Raw genomic sequence first — 26,379 nt, 5'->3', positions numbered from 1 at the left:
ACAAAGCAGAAAGACAGTCAGATAACTCTCAAAAATGAAGCATCATTGCATAGAAACCACACCTGCTCTTAAAAGCTTTTTAAGATAAAATCATTTTAGTATTGCCACCCTATATGTTAACTACACACACTGCATAGGAACTTCCCCCCACCCTTCTGTTCAGAAAATCAATCCTATAAGTTGCAACATAATAAATACACTTTCCTTTCAACTTTACACAAAGAATGTTGCACATGAAAAAGCAGGTATTACAAACAATATTCATTGCATTTTTTATTACACCAAGTTATACTTTCCACATAGCACTATTAAACATAAGCATTGTGTTGGTATAGGTTATAGGTTGGTTGGTGTAGAATAAACGTATGCATAGTGTTGGTATAGGTTTGTTTGTATAGCATGAGGTTTCAACTAAATAAGGAATAAGAAGCACAGCTTAAATTGCTCACAAACCAACAGGGAAATGTGAGTGTGTTCACATTTCCAGTGTGTTCCAGTTTTGAAACTCAGTAAAAATGAACTTAATCTGCATGTTTATAATACTTATTAATACTTTTTAATTTTTGATCTTGGATTTTTTATGAATATCAGGGACATTGCATGTGTATAGTTTTTTTGAAATATTTTTGCTATATTTTCATTCAGTTTCACAGTAAAAAAATAGTTTAAAACTGACTAATAAACATTTTTTCAAGGAAATAAAACAAATGAGAATATAAAAGAACACTGGTTTTAATTGTGTTAGCTACGTCACATTGTTTTGTACATGCACGCACTAATATGTCTCACTTTCATTAAGAGAAGCTGGAGGATTATTTGTAGGCAGCTTGTTTAAACAGTTTTTTCACTTTTCAGAAAAACGTTTCTGCTGATACTGCATCTTGACCTTGCTGCCATTCATAGATTATACGGATATCGTAATTGCCCCGATTTCCTATCATCATTTTTCTCCTAAAGTGCTGACTCATTCTTTCCTGAATGTATTCTTCTTCAAGAACAGGTCCATTCATTCTGGTACCGTTCTTGACCACTGCCTCATTTGTAAGAAGGTTACTTATAGCCTCAGTTTCAGCACAATTTCCAGGCTTATTCTTACTCTTTGAGTGATTGGGCAGAGAGAACAGCTCATGGCATCGCAGACAAGGAGCCTTCACCTCACTGAGCTTCTCTATGGCATACGCCCTACTCTCTACTGTCCTGGGCAGTGTCATGGAAACTGGTTCAGTTCTGTCCTCAGGAAACACACTCAGAACAGCAGAAGTAACATAGTTATCCCAAACATGAAAGCAGGACACAGCAGTCATGATCTCTCTCTCTACGTCACCTGAACAGGACAGAGACCCGCCATAATAGCGTCTCCCAGATTCCTCACAGATACATATGACTGATGAAATCAACTTATATTGATTGTCTGAACCTTTACACTGCTGTAACGTTTCAGACAGTACATTCTTCACTTTCTGCTCATTTTCAGAGGTGTTCACAACCTGGGAAAAACAGACACACAATACAATAAGAACAAGACACTAACGTAAAACAAATCATTTATCAGTAATGATACTGTTAAGCTGTTACTGCTGCTTTTAATGATTTTATTACCAATTCAAGGAAGTAGGAGAAGGGTGTCCGTACAGGAACTTCTGTTGTGTAGTTTTCAAACGGCCCTCTGAACAGCTCCAGTATTTCACTGTCATTAAAGATCTCCTCTGGGTCAAACCATGCACAATGAATGTTCCCTAAGAAGAAGATACTGTGAAGCATCTTGTGGGGAAAGGAGAAGTATAAGCATGGATTATAATAAATCTATAGGATGTGTATGTGGCAGTTATATTTAATGGTACTGAACAAGTGTAATATTCAGTGTTGTTCATGATTTTTTATTTTCTGCATGTTTGTCGGTCTCAAATATTTTAGATCATCAAACAAAAGTAAATATTAGTCATAGACAACACAAGAAACACAATGCAGTTTATAAATGAAGGTTAAATATAATTGTGGTTTATCACACCTGAGTTAAATGTCTAGAGCCACACCCAGGCCTGATTACTGCCACACCTGTTCTCAATCAAAAAATACTTAAATATGACCTGCATGACAAAACGAAGTAGACCAAAAGATACTCAAAACTAGACATCATGCCAATATCCACAGAAATTAAGAAGAAATGTGTGTCGCATTACATCTGCCGAAAAAGCAACTACCCCATGCTGTATTAGCATAGTGATTAAAAAATAGGTAGGGTAAAAATAATATTTTTATATTTTTTATACTCTGTAAAAGAACCAATGCTTGATTGCAGCTGTTGCTGCAAACAGTGACCAAACCAGTTATTAGGTTTATGAGGCAAATCCTTAAAACACAGGGCCATGTAGGATATTTAGTTTTTTGCACTTAATAACAAAAAAATGTTTTTTTTTTCTTCATTTAAAAACTGCTTTTTGTGTTGACTTGTTTTGTCTTTGACTAACATTTACAGTTTCATCTGATGATCTAAAACATTTAGGAGTGACAAACATGCAAAAAAAAAATTATGAAGGAGTTAAACACCTTTATTTAACACCACTGTAAATATGAAGCAAAAAACAGTATTTTATTTAGCAGCATAAAAATACGTATCCATTGTTTTAAAATAACTGCAGGTAGGACAAGTTATTTCCTCTAAAAATCATTAAATCATTCAGCTCTGTTGTGTATTCGCACACTAGTAATTTTTTTAAGCAGACAACTGGAAAGACACGAAGGCAAAATATACAAGATAACACGAAGTTGGTTTATTTGATAACCACCGCCACTCAACATTTAGTGCTCTGCTTTTCACGCAGGAGCAGGTAAAAGACAAAAGACTCCACCCCTCACTAGAGAACATCCAATGAAATCCACCTTATTCACCAGGACCCAAATAAAAGTAATCTCACCTAAATAAAATCCTATTCTGTGGTGTTGGAACACCACAAGCTCTTGATTAGCTTTTATTGATTAAAGATTGTGGCAGCATTTAGATCCATACCTTATCCAAAAGATCACTGTACCTTCCACCACTTTCACTATTAAGCGCTGCTGCTTTGTTGACGATCTGGACAGCATTATGAACAAAATGATCTGCCTTCAAGAATTTAATTGCCCTGTTAAAAACACAAACTGTTAAGGCAGAGAGAAAAAGAGAACCAACTAGTCCATTTAATTTCAGCATAATTTACATGTTGCAGCTAAAAAAAAGAGGTAGTTAATCATCATGCTCAATAATAAAGTACATTTTTCCTTAAATCAAATTAAACAGCAGTGGCTTACCTTTCTTTTTTCTTCCGTTCTCTTTGTCCCCGCTGAAATATATTTCAACAAGGTTTTATATTTATATTATCCTGTGGAAGTACACATGTAAAAAAACACAAATAAGAGCATTTAGAGCTGTTACCTCGGCCATCTCAGCTGCAGACACTGATGTAAAATAGCTGCTCTGTGATGCTGTGCTTATGATGTTGAATGTGACTTGCTGAAAAAGGAGTGGCTTCCTCTAATTTTAGTTTCGACTTCACTGTTAAAATTCCAGGAAATCCTCAGGAAACCTCACACGCTGTTTGAATCAGTGAACACATGCAAAGATACAACATTACATCTACAATAAGAAACTAACTGGATCTGCATGGAGTATTGGTAACTGATTGTTTGTTGCTTGTGGCAAAGACAGTCATGCCAAGTTGCAAAAAAATTAATTCAGGAAAGTACCCCCGGACCTGGACACCAAACCCCCCCCCCCACTGCCCCTCAATCTCCTGCCCAAAAAAACAAAAAACAAAAAAAAACTGGCACACACACTCCTTCCTCTCCCTCTCCTTCTCTTTCCCACACGCGATTGTGTGCGCGTTTATGTTTACTCTTGGGCTCTTGATTCTGGGAGACTTCCGCCACTTCCAGGAGATAAACATTGACAGTCAGTGGCTTAACATGCTCCTCAGGGACTAACTATAGGGGCTCTGTTTTTTCTAACAGAAATAAGCGATTATTTAATGAATAATAAGGAATTTATACCGCAGTAAAAGCAGAAATAGTTTTAAAATACTTTTATTTTGAAAGCTGGCTTGGCAACTATTGCAATTTGCATGTGTATTTGTTGTTAGCAACCATGGTTACCAGCTGGCTGTGGTCTTTTACTTCGTCAAGGCTTAAGTTTTAGATACCTGTTCAGAAATATCATGTAGTCAGCAGCAGCTTCATTAGGTGTCCGGGATTTCACACCAGCTTTATACGTGAGGTCAACGATGAGAACAATGACTTGCAACAATAACTATATACTGCAATTAAAGCGACTTTTTGGTTATGTATTTTTATATTAAGAGACTAGGAGGGTTTGGGTTACAGTTCTGATCTTCATCTAAGTCACAACAATAGACAAACACAGTCTAATAAGCACACAAAAAATATATGTTTGCATGGTTTTATTGAACACATGTTAACATTCACCCTGCAGGGTGGAAAAAGAATGTGGAACCCTTAGGCTAATGACTTTTCTAAGTAATGACTTCAAAAGTATCTCTAAATGGAGAAAGTTCAGCACTGTTGCTACTCTCCCTAGATGTGGTCGTCCTGTAAAGATGACTGCAAGAGCACAGCGCCGAATAATCAGTGAAATGAGGAAGAATCCTAGAGTGTCAGTTGAGGACTGTTGAGAGATTGTCAACAACAAATTGTACTTTTATTAAGTTTTCTTAGGTTCTAAACTGTCTCACTCCTTAACCCCCCTTTTTCCCTATACACTCCTAACCTTTTGCCCCTCACCCTTATCTCTCACATCTCTCCTTTGTTTAACATAAGTTGATAGAGACACCCCCAATGATGACACCCCCCCACATACTCCTCCATAAACCCTTACCCTTTCTCCCCCTGCTGTGTTCAAAGCAATTTCTCATGTATGTAAAGTCCTGCTAAAATGTCTTAGTAGCTCAGTCTAGTTGAGTCTCGGTCAGAGAGTCTCACACAGACAGTAACAGACAGACAAGTCACATGGACTAGTCAGGCGGACACAGAGGGAGCAACGACCAACTAAGCTGTGCCCGTGTAGATTTTCTGTCTGCACGAGAATAAACTCAAGTCATCTCTCAAGCTGTCTCCTGATTCCTGATTCTGACTCCTGATTCGTGAAAGCCGAATTTCTAACACTGTTGACAAATAAAGAATAAAGAAAACATTAAACAAGAATAGAGTTCATGGGAGGACACCACGGAGGAAGGAAAACAAGGCTATGTGTGGAAAAAAAAGGCACAGCACAAAAACCTCATCCCAACTGTGAAATATGGTGGAGGGGGCATCATGGTTTGGGGCTGCTTTGCTGCCTCAGGGTCTGGACAGATTGCAGTCATCAACGGAAAAATTAATTCCCAAGTTTACCAAGACATTTTGCAGGAAAACTTAAGACCATCTGTCCGCCAACTGAAGCTCAACAGAGGATGGATGTTGCAACAGGACAATGACTCAAAACATAGAAGTAAATCAACAACCAAATGGCTTCAATAGAAGAAAATACTCCTTCTGAAGAGTCCTAGTCCTGACCTCAACCCAGTTGAGATGCTGTGGCATGACCTCAAGAGAGCATTACAGCAGTTATTCCAACAATATTGCTGAACTGAAAAACTGATCAGTTAATGTAATGTTAATGTAATGTGGAGTAACACGTTTAAGTTGTAAACTGACCTTTAGTTGCATTTAACTAATAAACAGAAGTTAAGAAAAAATGTATTTTATTTATTTGTGGTTAACTGTAATTCCACAAATGTTTTTCTAAGATACTCTAGGGTGGGTTTCGGTTCATATTAGCAAATGTGTCAGTCAGTGTTTTGAATAATGAGATCAAAACCATATTGTCTTTATATTACATCATTTACAACAGTTAAACTATTGCATGGGCTAACTGTTACAAAAGTGAGGAGATGGACGTAAGTGCAGAATAATTATATTTATTAAATTAATAAACTAAAACAAATTAACAAACAAACAAGATAAACCAAAGTTACACTGAATACAAAACTACAAAACATTAAACTTGAAAACAGGAATCTAAGAAACAGCATGAAACAAACCTGACCACAGACAGCAAACAAACCAACAAAAGACTAGACAAAGAAGGCTTGAAACAAAGGGGCTTATATAGACATGGAGGGAACAGGAAACTGGAAACACCTGAGGATCAATCAAGAGGGGGCGGGGTTACAAATAACTAATGACAGGGTGGGGCTAGGGCGGAGACAGGACCAAAACACAACAATAGCACATGGCTGGGAAACATGACAGGTAAACAGAGGGCAGGAGCACAAGAGACCAAATGAGGGAGAAACATGACAGACATGGGCTAAACTGTGACACTAACACTGAAAAAAGATACATTTTTATTTCAGGTTAACTTTAATGCACAAATAAGAAAGATGTCAATATTGTACTTACCTTTTTTGTTTTAATAACTCACACAAAAAAACACCTCTGTACATCCAATGTACATTTGTGTCTGTTTTATTTATTAATTTTGATTATTACATGGAAGTTAATATACAATAAATATAAATAAAAAAATATAGCCACATGCAGCGATCATCTGGGTCCAAGCACTTTGTGAGTAGTTTTGCACAATTTAGACAAATGGTAATGTACAGTACAAGCCAAAAGTTTGGGCACACATTTTCATTCAATGAGTTTTCTTTAGTTTCATGAATATTTACATTGTAGATTCTCACTGAAGGCATCAAAACTATGAGTGAACACAAAAAATGACCTGGCCTCCACAGTCACCGGACCTGAACCCAATCCAGATAGTTTGGGGTGAGCTGGACCGCAGAGTGAAGGCAAAGGGGCAACAAGTGCTAAACACCTATGGAAAGTCCTTCAAGACTTGGAAAACCATTTCAAGTGACCACCTCTTCTCTTTTCAAGCTCATTGAGAGAATCAGGGCAAAGGTTGGCTAATTTCAAGAAACTAGAATATAAATATATATATTTTTAGTTAGTTATTTCACCTTTTTTTGTTAGGTACATAAAACTCCACATGAAAATAAAGAAAACCCATTAAAAAGAGAAGGTGTGTCCAAACTTTTGGCCTGTACTGTACATTTGTACAGTTCCACGCTGACTGCAGAGATTAGGATTGAACCCACAACCTTGCAGCCCAATAGCAAATGGGTTACAGAGAAGCCACTCAGCACCAATAGCAATGTGGTTCTTTTTTTAAGCTAATTTATTGTGAGAGAGCAATAAGGAACTCATTGCCATTTTTGCAAGTATGTACAACCTTAATTATTTATTACCACTATTATTAAATAACACTGATAACATTGTTAAGTTGACAGATAATAAGATAAATACACAAAATATAATGCCGTAGTGAAGTAGCAGCAACATTAAGTGCAAGTTGCTATAGCAGCATGGATGATTATAAATGGATATCAGTTATAAATGAATATACATGTTAAAAAGTGATACAGCATCCTCGGTTGACCTATTGACACAATATGCAAACTGATACATATATGTGCCCACCTCAGAAAGATGCCTACTAATCAATCTTTCAAAGACTTTAATAACAATAGAAGTAAGAGCCACAGGTCTGTAATCATTAAGACACAGTACGCATGTTTAAAGCAAGATGGAACTTTACATGTTTTAAATGACTGATTAACAATGTAAGTTATATAGGTTATATAGGATATAGGAGAGCGAATACGCACAGAATTTGATCAGGTCCAGCAGCCTTTCTTCAGTTCTGCCTTCTAAGCAAAGATCTAAATATGCTTATGCTCACTAATGATTATAGGAGATGGGAATAATAAAAAAAAAGGTCCCAACTTCAAATCAAATCTACAAAATAAATCATTAAGCCTGTCAGGGAGTAATAGATCAGACCTCTGAACACTCCTTTCTATCTTGTAATTCGTTATCTGTTGCAAATTCTTTCATACACCCCTTTTATTCTTCATGTGCAGTTTACTTTCTAGTCTTCCTTTGTATTTCATCTTAGCTTGCTTAACTGCACTTTGAAATTTCTATTTACATTTCTTATTTCAAAATTACTCATTCTACAGTCATTGCCATTTCATCTTGTTTGGATGTAAATAAAGAATAAAATAAAAGTTTATGTTTCATTTGAAGACAATAACGCGTAATACTGACATTTACTGATAATAATGGTTTCACATTGTTGACATTGTGTTTTCAAGAAACAAGCAGTGGAACACTCATTTCACTCCCTTCAGATGGTGGCTGTAAGAATACAAAAATAAATGCAATAATGAATAATTTACCTAAGGAACAACATATTTTTGAAATTGTCAAAATTATACTTTTTTGTTGCAGTCACCAACATTGTACCAATGTTGCATTTACCTCTCCTTGCTGTCTTTCTTTAATGATCTCCAGGTTCTTCAACAAGGTAGGCTTTATGGACTCCAACATATCCTGGTGTTTCTTATGCTTCTCCATCGCTTCCTTGGATTGTTTCACCTCATTCCAGTCATCTTTAGTCTAAGGATTGCAGCAACACAGCATTATTCACTCAGCAAACAGCTGTGGGCTCTTAGAAAGTACTTTATGCTGTTACAATTTATATGGTTGCACTACTGTGGATGTTTAAATAACATACACCACAGACAGAACAAAATACTAAAATATTAACTGCACACTTTCATACTTCCACTTCTTTTAGTATTAACTTTAAATCTGAGTGAGACATTTAAACAACTAGTGGCACTTGCATGTAGTATTGGTATCAGCAATACAGAGCATCCGTATTGCACACTAATATGCAGTTACTGATACGCATGTGTGTTTCTAGACAACACATCGCTGAGGCCAGCAGCATATCTGCAAAATCTATAACGCCAGTATTTCAAAGACACAACCAGCAGAGACTTTAATACAAGCATTTAAAGGGAAACCACAGCATCTTCATCTAGACTAACACATATTAGCTGCAGTCCTTACCAGTGATGGTATAGTTACTTTGAAAAAGTAACCTGATTACTGATTACTCCTTTAAAAAGTAACTTAGTTACTTTATGGATTACTTGATTTTAAAAGTAACTAAGTTACTTTACAAGTTACTTTATTAGTTACTTTCAGCAGCTGCAGACACCACCTCCCGCCGCCTTAACATAAACATTATAACCAGTTTTGCCAATACTCCCTTTATTGGAAAATGCATTTTTAACAGCAACAATGTATCTCTAGACATTTAAAGTTTACCTATTTCCTGAAAATATATGTTTTTTTTAATAAAAATAAAATACCTTTTCTCTTGAATTAACTTAACATAAATAATTTTTAATAAAAAAATAAAATATGCTCTTTCCTGATTTCACTTAACATAAATACTTGTTTTTATAAAAAATATATAAAATAAAGAAAGTCTTTCTTGACCTGACATATTTAACACTGTAAAACTAAACACTGAACCTGTTGTTCTCTGCAGGGCAGCAAGGAGTGGTTTTATAAAACAAAACCGTGTATATGGTCTGGGCCAGGGATCAAATATATGCGGACTGCTGACCCAATGCGGACCCAAACCGATAAACTACTAAGAAGGATTTCATTCTGACCGTGTTCATTTAAAGCACCGGAACTTTTCTTGTCTTTACGGTATACGCGCTCTGCGGCACAGTAAACTCACAGACTAATCACGCGTGGTGTAAAATCTTCAAAAACTCTCCTCGGCCAATCAGATCTGTGCAGACCACTGCCCTGGCTAGTGAATTAGAACGCGGCCGGGAAAAAACTCTTTATAAAGAGATAGGGAGCCCGAGAACTGGCAGAAAAACGAGAACAGGCGAAAACTATAGCACGCCGAGCGCGAGAGAGACAGGGGAGTGCGGTAAGTAAACCAATGGATGTACCTCATTATCAGAAGCGAGACTCGTGTGATTGGGAGAGAGCGGAGGGGGATGAGGAAGGGAGCGCGGTGGCTGTGTGTGTGTGTGTGAGTGTGTGTGTGGTGGAGAGAGAGTAACGCACAGTGACTTGGATAAGTAACTTTAATCTGATTACTGGATTGGAAATAGTAACACGTTAGATTTCTCGTTACTGAAAAAAGGGTCAGATTAGAGTATTCACTGGTCATTACATTAGCATTTCAGAGAAGCATACCTTCCTAAAAATGTAATTGAAAGCATAAAGCCCAATCAAGCAAAGGAGTGAGTTTAGCCCATTGCCTGCTTTGGCTGCCAAAATGATCCCCACTGTTACAGTCCTATATATATATATATATATATATATATATATATATTTAAATAAGGCTGTAATATACCCAAATCTGCACAGTAGAGACTCAGAGGAGGGAGAAAGACTGTGGGGAGACAGCATACTCATTTAAATAAACCTGCCTCTGAAAGCTGTCTCGAGGTCACAAGCTGCAGAGCAGAGCTGACGGTTTGTTATTGGTCCCGCCCATAACCAGCCATTTTACAATAACCACACCTTTTTGAATAGAGCTGAATAACGTTTTAAAAAACGAATTCTGTAGGGATATAAAAATTTGACAATATAAGCAGAGATTACACTACCTGCATTTTAATAATGGAGGTAGAATTACAGTATATTGGAAAAAAACGTAATTGAAAGTTGTCTGTTTTGCTATTGAAACCTATGGGGATGGGTGGGGTTACACAGCTTTCTGCAAACGAACAACAGGGGGTGCCTGACCTGTGGTGGCTTCAATTTTGAGAGACAATGCTCTTTCCAGTTATACACAGTTTATGGGTTTACCTTGATCCTTGCCACACAGGCCACGGTGTGAATCATTTTTTTTAAGTGAATCAAATCCCACCTACTAATTTTGACTCCTTTGAAGCTAGTAACTGCTTTATACAGTATTGAAAGCATCAAACGCTAAAGAACCGAATCGTTTGTGACGATGTAGTATTGAAAAAACATTGAACGTTTAGTGCATCATGACACTCTAATCTTAATGTCATCAATGTCTGACAATCAAAAGAAGCAGGGAGTAAATGATCATAATTCTCACCATGTCCTCAAAGCTCTGGCCACGGTAGTAGTACTTGCTGCCTGGAAACTGGACCCCACTCTCAAACAGCTCTTTCAGGCTGCTGGCAACCAGATGAAGACGTTCATCCTCATAGGCGAACACATTCCCGTCTTCACACACCATAAGAACCAGCTCAGCACTGTCCTCACCACAAGGGAAATTCTCTAAAACACCAATTACTACCATTTTCATCTCATCTGGAAGATAGAACTGCTCCCACTCCTGTAAGAGGTCAGTGTTTTTGTATGATGTGTCTTTGAGGGATCCCACCCTGAAATTGTATCTTTCCACTTTTTTCAGTTTAATCTTTGCCCCAGAATGTTTGGACACAAAACTGCCAATCTCCTCCAGATACTTCTGAGCACCACCTAAAACAAAAAATGTTAATGTCAGTGGTGCCCAAATAATTCAGTTTCTTGGCATTTAAATGTAATACATTGTGGCTTATTGCTATTATAAAGTAGACTGGGCATTGATTTATGAAACTTACATTTCATCAGTTGAGGAGAAAGAAAATCCTCAGTAATTTTTTTTTGCCGGCTAGGGGATGATTAAACCACAAAGAAACATTAGAACAAATATACAGTGGCTTGCAAAAGTATTTATACCCCTTGAACATTTCCACATTTTGTCACCTTACAACCACAAACTTAAATGTATTTTATTGAGATTTTAAATGATAGACTAATACAAAGTAGTGCATAAGTGTGAAGTGAAACGAAAATGATACACGGTTTCCAAAGTATTATCAAATAAAAATCTAAAAAGTGTAACGTGCAAAAGTATTAAAGACCCAGTCTTAAATTACATTGAGCTTCTATGGCGAGATGCTCTCCATCCAACTTGGCTGAGCTTGAGCTATTTTATAAAGAAGAATGGGCAAACATCTCAATCTCTAGGTGCGCAAAACTGGTAAAGACAAACCCCAAAGCACTTACAGTTGTAATTGCAGCAAATGGTGGCTTTACTAAGCTGAATAATTTTGCACGTCACACTTTTCAGATTTTTATTTGATATCATTTATTTATTACGTATCATTTATTTGTAATGTAACCATTTATGTAACCATGTATATTTTTTTAGAAATACTTTTGCAAGCCACTGTAATAATACAGCATCAGCTCTACTACAGCTGGTTTAAATAAATAATGAGTTAAACTTACCTCATGATAAATTATGTACCACCTCCCTAGAGAAAGAGATATATACACAAACCTATAATACAAAAACAGCTGTAGCTTAACAGTTATAAAAAACTCAGTTTTTGTTCATATTAACCTAGCTAACACTAGTTCAGCTTGTGGTAAAATGTAAAAGTGCTGCTTACGGTGTGAGCTGTTGTAAATCTGGTGAAGCGGAACTCCTAACAGAGAAAACGCTCTACTCGTTTCTGAAGTGATGAACGGGGGTCTGGCAGTAAACACCCCACCCTCAGTTATTTTAGCTCAGGCAGTGTAAACAGCAGCGGCGGGGCGGAGTACGGCTCCGGTAAAAGAGGCGGGTTTCTAGTTAGCTAGGCTCTCCACAATAGTTTACACCCTTAAACTGTCTTCTTATTCCGTTTAAAACAATAAAACTGACTGGAACAAGCTGAAAATACGCCATTAATGTTTACTTTCGCTTTAACTCCAATTCAGCTGCGACACCAAAAAGAGAAAAAACTAACAGCGCTCAACACTGCCATCTACTGACCATTCTAATGCGGACAGAAGTATCAGGACACTTGTACATGTCTTAATGTATTCTGCACTTGTTGGGGGAACTGTTTTTATTAGGTTATGGAACATTGCTGTAAGAGTATGATTGCATTCACACCAAACTTCCCAGCTCATTCCACATTATTGGATGGGGAAAACACATTTAATTCCACTGTTCCAATACTGGACCTCAAGTCCATGCCTGGCATCAGCTCCAGAGGGTTCTATCCTATTATATTCTATATGTGTTTATATATTCTATGTAACAAATATATGTTTATGTGTGTTTAATTTTACAAAGCTGCTTTGTGACTACATAGGCACATTATCGCACATTGTAACAGCAAGTGTAAACATGATACTGAAATTTGTGAATGTTGATAGTGTGACTTTAAAGTGTTGCACTGAAAATTGCATTTATGACGTTCCAATAAATTATTTACTACATTAATTCACATTAAAATACCTTCTAAAACAAAAACACTCAGAAAATGCATTTTTACAATACCTAAGAATAGTCTGTAATCATTTTGTTGCTGGTGGGCTGCCTTTTTTAAATTTATGGCATTATTTGAATCTGATAGGGGAGACCAGGGATGGTTGTAACACTTTAAGTTATTTTTGTAATAAATTAAAAACCCATTTACACTGGGATAATAAACTCAAATGTGTAAATTACTGAAACAACGCATTTAACCTTTTTTTATGAAATATTTTAATATTTTATGATTAAATACAATCACTCCACTTTTACAACCGTCTCAGGGGTTTACAGGGATGATTGCACCATGTCTAAAATATACATTTTAGACATGACTTCAGAAAGTTGGTGACCTCGGCTCACTTTTTGCCTCAGCATCAACTGACCCTCACTATGTCATTTTACATGTCCACAACTTTGTGACTGAGTTGCTTTTTCCCAATTACCTCCACTTTGTTATAACACCACTGCAGACTGTGAAATGATTAGTAGTGAGGAAATGTCACAACTGGACTTGAAACATCTATGGCCATAGAAGTGATTGGAACACCTGAATTCAATTATTTCATTCATTTCATTTCATTAATGTTACACCTTAGCCTGTGTCTGTCCTGTGTTTTTTCCCTCATTTGTTCCCTTGTGCTCCTGTCATGTTCCCAGCCATGTGCTTCTGTTGTGTTTTGGTCCCTGTCTCCGCTCTAGCCCCGCCCCTAGCCATCAGTGTCCTCACCTTGTGTCTCATTTGTAACCCCGCCCTCTTGTTAGCTCCCACAGGTGTCCCTTATGTGTGCCTGTGCATAAATACCTCATGTGCTCCTTCTTTCTCTGTTGTGCTTTTTGTCTGATCTTGTAATGTTACTGTGTCCAGATCTTGCCTATGTGTTTTGTTTAACCTCAGACCAGCTGTATTTTTTGTCTTCAGTGTTTCAGCTTTACCTTTTGTAGTTTGTTTCTTAATTTGTTATTTTTGCTTGTTTGTTTCATCTTTTAGTTTATCCTGTTTTTTGTGTTTTGTTATTGTTAGTTTAAATGATGGAAAATAAAGACTTGCGCTTGCATCCTGCCTCCTCTGCGTTACAATTACTTTATTGACATAGCAGTACTAACTGAGAGGGATTTATTCCTCAGATTATATAGAAGAGTGAATGAATAATTTTGGCAATATAATGTATATTGTATTAATATTCTATTTATATTTACTCTCAGAATAAAACAGTATTAATAAAGTATGAGAAACATGTATTTATGTTAGCGATCTGTAGCACTCTGATCAATTGCGCATCGCACACCTTGATTTAGGTTGTGTTGTGAGGGCACAAAAAATACAACTTACATGGCTCAAATAACACAAAAGATAGAAACGTGCCAGATATTTACCTGAACACACCTCACTTCCAGACCACCACGCCGACATGATTTTAATGCTGCGGACGCAAAGTGTGAAAATACACAGTTGACAGGGTGTAAGATAGCAAAGAGCATCATGACGTGCCTTGTGCAGGGTGTACAGTAGAGCCCTAAATGGTAAACAAAACTGTGAGCATATCTGCAGATGTTTAAGCATCAGTGGTTTTACCCATGTCTACTGCCTCATATATACAGTATATATTCCATTACTCATAATGTAGAATCAATACAAAGAAGAAGGGACGTCCAACCTGGCAGACAACCATCATCAATAAACATCACTTAAAACTATTTACCTGGAAAAAGAGAAGAAAATCAATTTTTACTTTCACTTTAAAAATTAAATATTTACTAATGTTTCTGCCCATCCCTCCATTATGAGGAGATAATACACCCCCCCTTATATAGGGCTATGCTTAACACCTGTTCAGAAAACCAATCCTATAAGTTACACTAAGAATATTGCACATGAAGAAGCAGGTATTACCCAATATTCACTGATTTTTTATTACACCAAGTTATACTTTTCACCTAGCACTATTAAGCATAAGCATAGTGTTTATCCTAATAAAAAATAAGAACATCAAATTAAATTGCTAAGATAGAAAACCACCAGGGAAATGTGAGTGTGTTCACAGTTCCCAGACATCTATTATCAGATAACTCATGTTATATAGTAACATGTAGTACAGTATATAGTAAAAGTTTATTGGAATCAACTCAGTTTGCATGTTTATAAGCATTACTAATACTTTTTAATACTTTTAATCTTTGACATTGCATGTTAATGGTTTTTGCTAATCAGTTAGCAAACATAAAACATAAATAGTTTAAAACTGACTAATATACATTTTTCAAGGAAATAAAACAAATAAGAATATATAGGTACACTGGATTTTATTTTGTTTGTTACATCACATTGTTTTATACATGCACGCAATAATATGTCTCATATTCTTATTAGGGAAAGCTGGACGAGTATTTGTACGCAATTTCTTGAACCCCTAAACTTTGAGCAGCTTCCTTTTGTTACTTCATCTTGACCTTCCTTTTATTCGCTTTCATAGATTCTGTTGATACTGTAATTGCCTCGATTTCCTCTCCTGCCTTCATTTATTTTGCTGTTAAAGTGTTCCATCATTCTTTCCTGAATGTATTCTTCTTCAAGAACACGTCCATTCATTCTGGTACCGTTCTTGACCACTGCCTCATTTGTAAGAAGGTTACTTATAGCCTCAGTTTCAGCACAATTTCCAGGCTTATTCTTATTATCTGAGTGAGTGGGCAGAGAGTACAGCTCATGGCATCGCAGACAAGGAGCCTTCACCTCACTGAGATTCTCTATGGCATACGCCCTACTCTCTACTGTCCTGGGCAGTGTCATGGAAACTGGTTCAGTTCTGTCCTCAGGAAACACACTCAGAACAGCAGAAGTAACATAGTTATCCCAAACATGAAAGCAGGACACAGCAGTCATGATCTCTCTCTCTACATCACCTGAACAGGACAGAGACCCGCCATAATAGCGTCTCCCAGATTCCTCACAGATACATATGACTGATGAAATCAACTTAAATTGATTGCCTGAAACTTTACACTGCTGTAATGTTTCAGACAGTACAGTCTTCACTTTCTGCTCATTTTCAGAGGTGTTCACAACCTGGGAAAAACAGACACACAATACAATAAGAACAAGACACTAATGTAAAACAATCATTTATCAGTAATGATACTGTTAAGCTGTTACTGCTGCTTTTAATGATTTTATTACCAATTCAAGGAAGTAGGAGAAGGGTGTCCGTACAGGAACTTCTGTTTTGTATTTGTTAACCGGCCCTCTGAACTGCTTCAGTATTTTCACAAAGATTTCACTGTGATTAAAGATCTCCTTTGGGTCAAACCATGCACCATGAATGTTCCCTAAGAAGAAGATACTGTGAAGCATCTTGTGGAAAAAAAAGAGAAGTATAGTCATGAATTATAATAAATCTACAGGATGTGCATGGGGCAGTTATATTTAATTGTACTGAACTAGTTTAATATTCAGTGGTGTGAAAAAGTGTTTGCCCCTTTATGAGTTCTTCATGTTTGTCACTCCTAAATGTTTCAGATTATTGGACATTTAAATACCAGTCTAAGACAACACAAGTAAACACAAAATGCAGTTTTTAATTGCTAAGGAAGAAAAATCTAAACCTACCTGTGTGAAAAAGTGTTTGTCCCCCCAGTTAAATCATAATTGTGGTTTATTCACAATGAGTTCAATTCCTATAACCACACACAGGCCTGATTAATGCCACACCTGTTCTCAATCAAGAAATCACTTAAATATGACCTGCCTTACAAAGCAAAGTAGACCAAAAGATACTCCAAAGCTAGAGATCCTGCCAATATCCAAAGAAATTCAGAAAAAAAAATGAGAAACTTTTTAGAAGGCGTGTGTCCCATTAGTATTGGCGTAAAAGTAATGCTGCATTTCAGAAAAAAAAAAAACATCATAGCTGCAGTAAAACATGGTGGTGGTCTAAGCCTGTTTTGCTGCTTCAGGACCTGGAAGAACTGTTGTGATAAACTGAACCATGAATTCCGCTGTCTACCAATAAAAACACTGTGAAAGACTCATTAAAAATTACTGAAGATGTTTAATTGCATTTGTTGCTGCTAAGAGTGGCCCAACCAGTCAATAGGTTTAGAGGTCAAACATGTTTTCATACAGGCCCATGAATTTAAATTAGTTTGATGATCTGAAACATTTAAGAGTGACAAACATGCAAAAAGAAAAAAAAAGATATCTTGAAGGGAGCAAACTATTTTTTACACTACTGTATGTGTGCCTGTGTGGCTTATAGTGAAGAAGTATTTCATTTTGCAGCAAAACAGAGCAAATAAGAATCCATTGTTATAAAATAACTGCAGAAATTACAAGTTGTATAAAAATCAGTAAATCACTCAGCTCTGAATCAAAATGTAGTCACTGACAAATAATTGTTGTAATGGTTGACATGCTTATTATTGGTAATAATGCCAAAAAATACCTTATTAGCTTTTATTGATTAAAGATTGTGTTTAGATCCATACCTTATCCAAAAGATCACTGTACCTTCCACCACTTTCTTTATTAAGCGCTGCTGCAATCCTGACGATCTGGACGGCATTATGAACAAAATGATCTGCCTTCCAGAAGTTAAATGCCCTGTTAAAACATCATGCTTGATTATAATGATTTCAATAAGCAATTTATTTTTCCTTAAATTAAATTAAACAACAGTGGCTGACCTTTCTTTTTCTGTTAGTTTTCTTGGTTCCTGCTAAAAAATATTTAAACAAGGTTATATTTATATTATCCTGTGGAGGTACACATATTAAGAAAACACAAATAAGAGCATTTAGAGCTGTTACCTCAGCCATCTCAGCTGCAGACACCGATGTGATACAGCTGTTCTGTGATGCTGCGCTTTTGTTGTTGACTGTGACTTGCTGAAAAAGGAGTGGCTTCCCCTGTTTTTAGTTTCACTTTCACTGTTAAAAGTACAGGAATGCATCAATAAACCTCAAGCACTAACTGTTTGAGATATTAAACAAAGATACATTTAATCTACTATAAGGAACTAACTGGACCTGCATGGAGGATTTGTCACTGACTGTTAGTTACATTCATACATTCCATTGTTTATTCTTCCTTATGTCCAAGATACTCTTTGACAGTAAGTTGCTAATCATGTGCACATTAGGGAGCATCTTTGGGGTCTTTGGGCTTTTAGAATAGCATGAAAATGTGTTTACCTCCCTACATATATATATTTTTTTTAATACTGATAAAGATATCCTGAGTAAATGTAAAAAATATATATTTAAAAAATCTATCCAAACACAAAGCCCTGTTTGAAAAGGTGTTTGCCCCTAAACCAAATAACTTGGTCATGCCACCCTTGACAGCAACAACTGCAATAAAATCTTTAAAATTTGTTTTAAACCTTTTCCAAACTGATAGATGTGAATAAATTAGTTTTCTCTCTTTTTTTTTCTTTTTTAGATTGTGGAATAATATGTTGATTTTTTTAGATGTTTTAGCTGCTTCATGGCATCAGACAGGTTCTATTTAAATGGTTTCTTTATTCTACATGTCTGGCAGTAATCACACCTGGTTGTGAAATTGAACTAAAAAATTACATTTCAAAAAAGTGCGATGAAGTTAATGTATGGCAGGGCAAACACTTTTCCAGGGCTAGATTGGTTTGGATATGTTTTTCCCATAATAATTTAAATTATCACTTTTTTTTTTATATTTACTCAGGTTATATTTGTCTGATATTGTCTGTTTCTCCTTCTGAAGTCTCCACTGCTCCACCAGCTGCTCACATTCAGTAAAACTAAGCTGGATCCGCTTTCAGAGGCTGTACGTGTGACGTAAGTAAGTAAAGATGCGTGACGTGGCCGGAAGAACTCCTGTGAAAAGCGACCCGACGCCCCAGTTTTTAGAATGAATATATTAGGCTTAGCATGGACGGTCGTTCCAGCACACTGGTACCATTAAACACAATATTTTATCTCTTCTCCACTCAGAAATGCTTCTGATTTCAGTTTAGAAACAAAATAATACAGACTGCCACTTTAAGAAGAACAAGTGAGATTATTTGCAGCTAATCAAAAATATTATGTCCATATTGTACTGCTTCACACAAAACGCCTCTGTACATAAAATGTACAGTTGTGTCTGCTTTATTTATTAATTTTGGGTATTAAATGAAAGTCGCTATCCATTAAAACAAATACAAATATAGCCATGTGCAGCAATCATCTGGGTCCAAGCACTTGTAAGAAGTTTTTGTATAATTTTAAAGACACACAACTTTGCAGTCCAAAGGCAAATGCATTTCACAGAAGCCACTCAGCACCGATAGCAATGATGCACGTTTTCAAACAATTTATGTGAGAAAGCAATCAGGAGATCAACGCCATTTTTGCAAGTATTACAAGCTTTGAATTACCACTATTATTAAATATCACTGATATCATTGTCGAGTTGACCTTGTGGAAACTATTTATAAATTTTATCCAGTTGTGTGACCTGATTTCTAAACATAAAAACTCAGAGACTAGTTTGATAGCATATTTAACCAAATATTGTGGTTTCCTTAATACATCACTTATGAAAAGGGCCAGAGATGCAGCAGGCAAAGTTTTAAACTCAACTGGCCATCTAGTTGTTGAGAAAGAGATTTTAGTTTTTTATAGCATCACTTATTGTTTAATTGGTGTGAAACTTCCATGCCTTTCACAGAATCATGTGCCTAATAAAACTGCTAAGTTAAAAATACATAATACATGATAGCAATCCTGGTCTGAAGTAATTTATCTGCACTACGTGCAACCCTAGAAGACCTAATTAGCACATAGCAGCCTAGTTCTTTACAAATATCAAAATGTTTTTGATGGTGCTATTGATACCTATGTTGTTGGGATATCATCTTAAACCCAGACCTACAACAAATATTTGTGTTTTGTAGATTTTGTTTAATTTGGCAGTGGCCTTGTGGGCAGATCGACATGTGGGCCAGTGAGACATTGATGCAGAAAACTTGCCTTGACCAATCGGGGTCATTTTTTGCCAAATTTGGTGTCCGGGTGACTTATGGCTACACTTGAACTGTTCTAGGGAAGAAAAAAGAATAATTATACAAAAAATCGGAGCAATTCCCATAGAACAAAAACAGAAATGTACAACATGCAATATTAGCTATAAAAATTACCACATCAATTTTCTTTATTAACAATTCAAAATTACTCAGGTAATCCTGACATTTACTTATATTAAATATCTCACAACTTGACATTGTGTTTTCAAAAAACAGACAGTGGAACACCCATTTCACTCCCTCCAGGCAGTGGCTGTAAGAATACAAAAATAAATGCAATAATTAAATATTTAACTAAGGCACAACATCTTTTTAAAACTGTCAAAATGAAACATTATTTTGAAAGTTACCAACAATGTTCCATGTTGCATTTACCTCTCCTTGCTTTCTTTCTTTAATGATCTCCAGGTTCTTCAACAGGGTAGGCTTTATGGTCTGCAGCATATCCTGGTGTTTTTGACGCTTCTCCATCGCTTCTTTTTATTTTTGTTTACCTCATTCCAGTCATCTTTAGTCTAAGAATTACAGCATTATTCACTCAGCAAACAGCTGTGGGCTCGTAGAAAGTACTTTATGCCAAGGGCGTATAGGAGCGGGTTTGATATTGGGGGGGACACATTTGCTAATATGCACCAAAGCCCACATAGTTTCTTAGAACAACATTTAAGGAATTACTTTTAATCACAAATAATCCCTTTTTTCTGTACTCTGTTTATTATTAGTTACATCCAAGTAAAGGTGACTTTACAACCGCCACGTTACTCCACAGTACATTTAAACAAATATGCGTGAAATGTCTCAATTATATACATATATGACAAAAACTGATCAGTTATCATCTGCGCTTTTAATTGTTTCTACTGAAAGCACTTCTTATGATGGTGTCCTTTTTTGAAAAAAGAATGTAACTTTACGTTTCATAGAGATTTTTGACAGAAGTTAATATAAATATTAGACTAAAGAAAAAAAACATTTGGATTCACCTGGAATCCCTCTATTTACTCAGGATTTAGTCTTATAACAAATAAACAGAAGTCAGGTTAGAGCAGTGTTTCTCAACCCTGTTCCTACACATTCTACTGCATATCCCCACTGCCTACTCTGCTTTAAAGTCACTTAATAAAGTAAGTGGAGGTATGATGTGTCTAATACACTGCTGACATACATAATGAAAAGGATTTAAACAGGTAAACTCAGTAAAGGACTGTTTATTAGCTAATCAGTTGGATCTGGTGGAAAACACACAATTTTAGGGCAGAGATCAGGGTTAATAAACTGCTTTAAACTACCAACATAAAGTACTGTACTAAATTCTGACTATCCACTACATCTGGCTTCTAGCTAACTATTTTTTTAGTTTACTATAGCTTACAATAAGTCCTGCAATCCTAAATGAATAAACACAATTTGAAAATGAAATAGTGATCAGCTGATCAGGCATATCAGGGCAAGCTGAACATAACATTTATGTTTTTTTTAAGCCTTGACTCCCTGTCTAGCTAATTCCAAAGTTAAGATAACTGACTAACACAGCTGCAGTTTATTAATCACACGGTGGGTTTAATCTGTGTGTTTTGATTTGGAGAGGAGTCTTTTTAACCAGCTATCAGAAATAATCTCAACACAGGTCACATGGTAAACTCCGTTACCTCTTAGAAAAATCGCCGTATATCCAGATTTACTTGAACACCAGCTGATGCTGGACACCGCTTCTAAATCTCACAGCGAGGGGGAGGGGCTTCTCCTCCACCAGCACGCTAACTCTTCTCGCAAGACCAGCGAGCTGATTGGCTGTTTATTCTGAAAGGCGGGACTTTCTCCCTTGAAACGCACCGTGATTGGTTTCCCAGCGCTTAGCGGTCGGTCTCTTCATTAACAGTACGACTGAGCTGAGCGAAACTATTTCATTTTTGGGGGGGACATATCCACCTGTTTCTAATATTGGGTGGGACATGTCCCACCCATCCCCCCCGGTTCCTACGCCAATGCTTTATGCTGTTACAATTTATATGGTTGCACTACCGTGTAGTTTTTAGTGCATACACTAAAAACATAACTAAATTAACTGCACCCTTTTATTATACTCCCACTCCTTCTAGTATTAACTTTAAATCTGAGTGATATATTAGATTAACTAGTGTCTGAAATGGTACTGGCACTTACACACAGTAAAAGTATCAGCAATACAGAGCATCGATTCCAATACGCAGTTACTGATGCGCTCAGGTGCCTCTAGGGCAGGGGGTTTTAATTAGAATTCAGAACGGTCCAATTAAAGAAAATTTCGTCAGTCCAAGGTCTGGACCAGCACCAATGTTACCAATTCAGTGCTATATCTTGTATGTATGTATGTATGTGTATATATATATATATATATATATATATATATATATATATATATATATATATATTGTTTATATATATGAAACATCTGACCCATGAGGTTGTTGATGAAAAAAAAATTATAATAATAATAAAATGCCTCTCTGGCCAGATTTTGTGTACATTCCTCCCTGTCTCTCTCGCGCTCGGTGTGTCTTTATTTTCCGCCCGTTCTCGTTTTTTTGCCAGTTTTTTCGCCAGCAGTCTGCACAGATCTGATTGGCAAAGGTGAGAATTTAGTGATCTTACACCACACACGATTGGTCTGTGCGTTTACTGCACTGCAAAACACACACTGCAGCGAAACAATGCGTTGTTGCAATTCTCCTTTATCCGAGATAACAAGACAGTCAGTTCTGTAGTCATAGTCTATTTTTCTGGACAAATAACATTGATTTAATGAGTTGGTCAAAACTGTATTGTATGTGTATAGGTTAAGCTATATATACGATTATAAAATATATATATAGTGGCATGAAAAAGTATTTGCCTCCATACAGATTTCTTTTGTTTTTGCTTTTTTTCACACATTTATTTGTGTAGAAAATGTGTTTGCCCCCCATAAATTAACTGTGATTAATCACACCTTTTGGAAAGCTGAGTTGGAAAGTAAATCACTTAAATAGGATCTGTCTGAAACATGAAGCAAAATAAAAGATCTTATCTGAATAAAATCAACAACAGATGAGAATGAAAATGGTATGGGAAAGTTCAAAGGAAAAAAAAACACTGCTGAGCAAAAAGATCACGAAGGACTTTGGGTTAATATTCTTTGAACTTATGTGACATAGGTGGACATAGGTGTGGGTCCTTTTACATCTGGCATTAAACTAACACATCATTATGGGGAAAAAAAACATCATACTGAGCGTAAAACATGGTGGTGGTAGTGTGATGGTCTGGGGCTGCTTTGCTGCTTTAGGGTCTGGACATCTTGCTATATTTGATGAAATCAGGAATTTCAGCAAAAACAAAGAAATACTTTTTCATGCCACTGTACATACTCCTGTCTTTAAAGGTATTTCATAAGCTAAGCTTTTTTAATATGCAGTTACACAACCAGTTAATTATTTTATTTTAAGTTAAATCTTACCTAGGATACAGAATAATGTTGTTTTCCCCCAAATAAAACCTATTAAAAAAATGCAACACTATAGGCACCTACTGAGTGGCTAAATTACAGTTGGTATCTGTATCCATACTCAGTATCAGCAGATATTGTAAACCTGGTATCAGTATAGGAAGGAAAAAGTGGTATTACTGCATCAAAAAACAACATCCACTTTGGATTTGTATTAATTCAGTAGTTGTTAAAAATGTGACCATCTGAATGTCTTTAATGTCTGACAATCAAAACAAACAGGGTGTAAATGATCATAATTCTCACCATGTCCTCAAAGCTCTGGCCACGGTAGAATTACACGCTGCTTGGAAACTGGACCCCACTCTCAAACATCTTCTTCAGGTTTTTGGCAACCAGATGAAGACGTTCATCCTCATAGGCGAACACATTCCCGTCTTCACACACCATAAGAACCAGCTCAGCACTGTCCTCACCACATGGAAAATCCTCTAAAACACCAATTACTGCCATTTTTATCTCATCTGGAAGATAGAACTGCTCCCACTCCTGTAAGAGGTGAGTTTTCTTTCTGTATGATGTGTATGATCCCACCCTGAATTTGTAATATTCCACTTTTTTCATTTCAGTCTGTGCGATGTCAACCTTTGCCCCAGAATGTCTGGACACAACACTACCAATCTTCTCAAGATACTGAGCACCATCTAAAACAAGAAATGATCATTTTTGTGGTGGCCAAATAATACAGTTTCTTGGCTTTCAAATGTACTAAATTATGGCTTGTTGCAATCATAAAATAGACTGGGCATTGGTTCATGAAACTTACATTTCGTCAGTTGAGGAGAAAGAAAATCCTCAGTAATTTGTTTTTGCTGGCTAGGGGATGATCAAACCACAAAGAAACATTAGAACAAATATACAGTGGCTTGCAAAAGTATTCATACCCTTTGAACTTCCACATTTCACATCACCTTACAAGCACAAACTTAAATGTGTTTTATCGAGATTTTAAGTGACAAACACAAAGTACTGCATAAGTGTGAAGTGGAATGGAAAGGATACATGGTTTGCATTTTTTAAATCAAAATCTGAAACATGTGTTACATGAAAAAGTATTCAGCCCCTTTTACTCTAAAACCCCTGTAGCGGCCAAAGTGGACTTTAAGTTTAAATAAATAAAAAATGCTTAAAATCGCTTTAAAAGATAAATAATAATTTACTTTAAATGTCTAATTTTATAGGATAGTTAAAAGAATAATAATTCATGTTTTTAAGGTTACTTGGATTTGGATTAAAAATGTGTACTGTCTCTTTAAGAACTGACGAGCCGGCATCCTTAGGCTTGCGCTTTTTAGTTTCATTTTCAGATCGCAAGGAACCGTGGAAGCGAACAGTCTTCTTACCTGCTGTTGCTCTTCAACTCCCAGAAACTTTAAACTTTTTTATTTTCATTATAGGATACTTCAGTTAGTTCATTTACGTTTTGTAAGCTTTAAGAAGAACAATAAACTTCGATTATCATTTCAACACCTTGTGGAGTGGATTTATTTCAATTACATGGACATTGGACAGTGGAAACAGTAACTTTGGTTTAGAGAATAGCAGCGTAAGGAAAAAGCACTATCCTCGCGGTCTCACCAAGATCAAACCTCTATAACCCCTAAATAAAATCCAGTGCAATCAACTGCCTACAGAAGTCACTTAATTTAACAGTTAATAGAGTCTAGCTGTGTGTAATTTAGACTCAGTATAAATACACCAGTTCTGTGAAGACCTCAGTGGATTGTTAGAGAACACTAGTGAACAAACAGCATCATTAAGACCAGGTGGTGGAGGTGCTGTGGTCAGATGAGACCAATGTTAAACTTTCTGACCTAAATGTAAAGCACTGTATTGGGAGGAAAAGTAACACTGCTCATCACCCTGAATGCATCATATTCAGCAGGGACAGGGAAGCTGGTCAGAGTTAATGGGAAGATGGATGGAGCTAAATACAGGGCAATTTTGGAAGAAGGCAACAAAAGACTTGAGACCGGGAAGAAGATGCACCTTCCAGCCAGACAATGACTCTAAACATACAGCCAGAGCTACAGTGGAATGGTTTAGTTTAAAGAACATTAATGTTAGAATGGCCCAGTCTTAAATTACATTGAGCTTCTATGGCGAGATGCTCACCATCCAACTTGGCTGAGCTTGAGCTTTTTTATAAAGAAGAATGGGCAAAAATCTCAGTCTCTTGGTGCGCAAAGGTGGTAGAGACAAACCCCTAAGCACTTACAGTTGTAACTGCAGCAAATGGTGGCTCTACTAAGCTGAGTACTTTGGCACATCACACTTTTCAGATTTTTATTTGATACAAATTTTGAAAACCATGTATCATTTATTTGTAATGTAACCATTTATGTAACCATGTATCATTTTTTATGAATACTTTTGCAAGCCACTGTAACAATATAGCTTCTGCTCTACTGCAGCTGGTTTAAATATTGTTATAAAAAAGAACAATTAATCTTACCTCATGATAAATCCTGTGCCACACAACCTCCCTAGAAAAAGAGACATACTACAAACACAGCTGTAGCTTATGAGTTATAGAAAACTATAACATAATATGCTCTCAGTTTATGTACATATTAACCTAGCTAATACTGGTTCAGTATGTGGTAAAAAGGTAAACGTGC

The 26,379-nt window shown here is 36.4% G+C and overlaps 2 protein-coding genes across 5 annotated transcripts; both read right to left on the bottom strand.

Annotated features, from left to right (window-relative positions):
• Nucleotides 1-260: 260 nt before the first annotated feature.
• On the bottom strand, nucleotides 261-3,512 carry LOC125799490 (uncharacterized). Its single transcript, XM_049476349.1, has 5 exons — nucleotides 3,413-3,512; nucleotides 3,289-3,320; nucleotides 3,008-3,122; nucleotides 1,600-1,761; nucleotides 261-1,487 (listed from the first exon to the last, which is right to left on the bottom strand). The coding sequence occupies exons 1-5, from the start codon at nucleotides 3,419-3,421 to the stop codon at nucleotides 852-854; spliced, it is 954 nt and encodes a 317-aa protein (XP_049332306.1). The 5' UTR covers nucleotides 3,422-3,512; the 3' UTR covers nucleotides 261-851.
• Nucleotides 3,513-5,932: 2,420 nt separating this feature from the next.
• On the bottom strand, nucleotides 5,933-26,246 carry LOC111197155 (uncharacterized). 4 transcript variants are annotated; one of them, XM_022686596.2, is made up of 6 exons: nucleotides 12,342-12,656; nucleotides 12,178-12,229; nucleotides 11,505-11,554; nucleotides 10,994-11,382; nucleotides 8,362-8,499; nucleotides 5,933-8,238 (listed from the first exon to the last, which is right to left on the bottom strand). In XM_022686596.2, exons 2-6 carry the CDS (start codon nucleotides 12,180-12,182, stop codon nucleotides 8,191-8,193), a joined length of 630 nt encoding a protein of 209 aa, XP_022542317.2. In that variant the 5' UTR covers nucleotides 12,183-12,229; nucleotides 12,342-12,656; the 3' UTR covers nucleotides 5,933-8,190. The 4 variants fall into 4 exon arrangements, with proteins under 4 accessions (XP_022542317.2, XP_022542316.2, XP_049332308.1 ...); XM_022686595.2 differs by having other exon boundaries at nucleotides 12,178-12,203; XM_049476351.1 differs by lacking the exons at nucleotides 12,178-12,229; nucleotides 12,342-12,656 and adding an exon at nucleotides 26,214-26,246.
• Nucleotides 26,247-26,379: the final 133 nt, after the last annotated feature.

The sequence above is a fragment of the Astyanax mexicanus genome, chromosome 3 (genome assembly GCF_023375975.1).
Source record: "Astyanax mexicanus isolate ESR-SI-001 chromosome 3, AstMex3_surface, whole genome shotgun sequence".
NCBI lineage: Eukaryota > Metazoa > Chordata > Actinopteri > Characiformes > Acestrorhamphidae > Astyanax > Astyanax mexicanus.
This window is presented reverse-complemented; position numbering and strand designations above follow the sequence as displayed.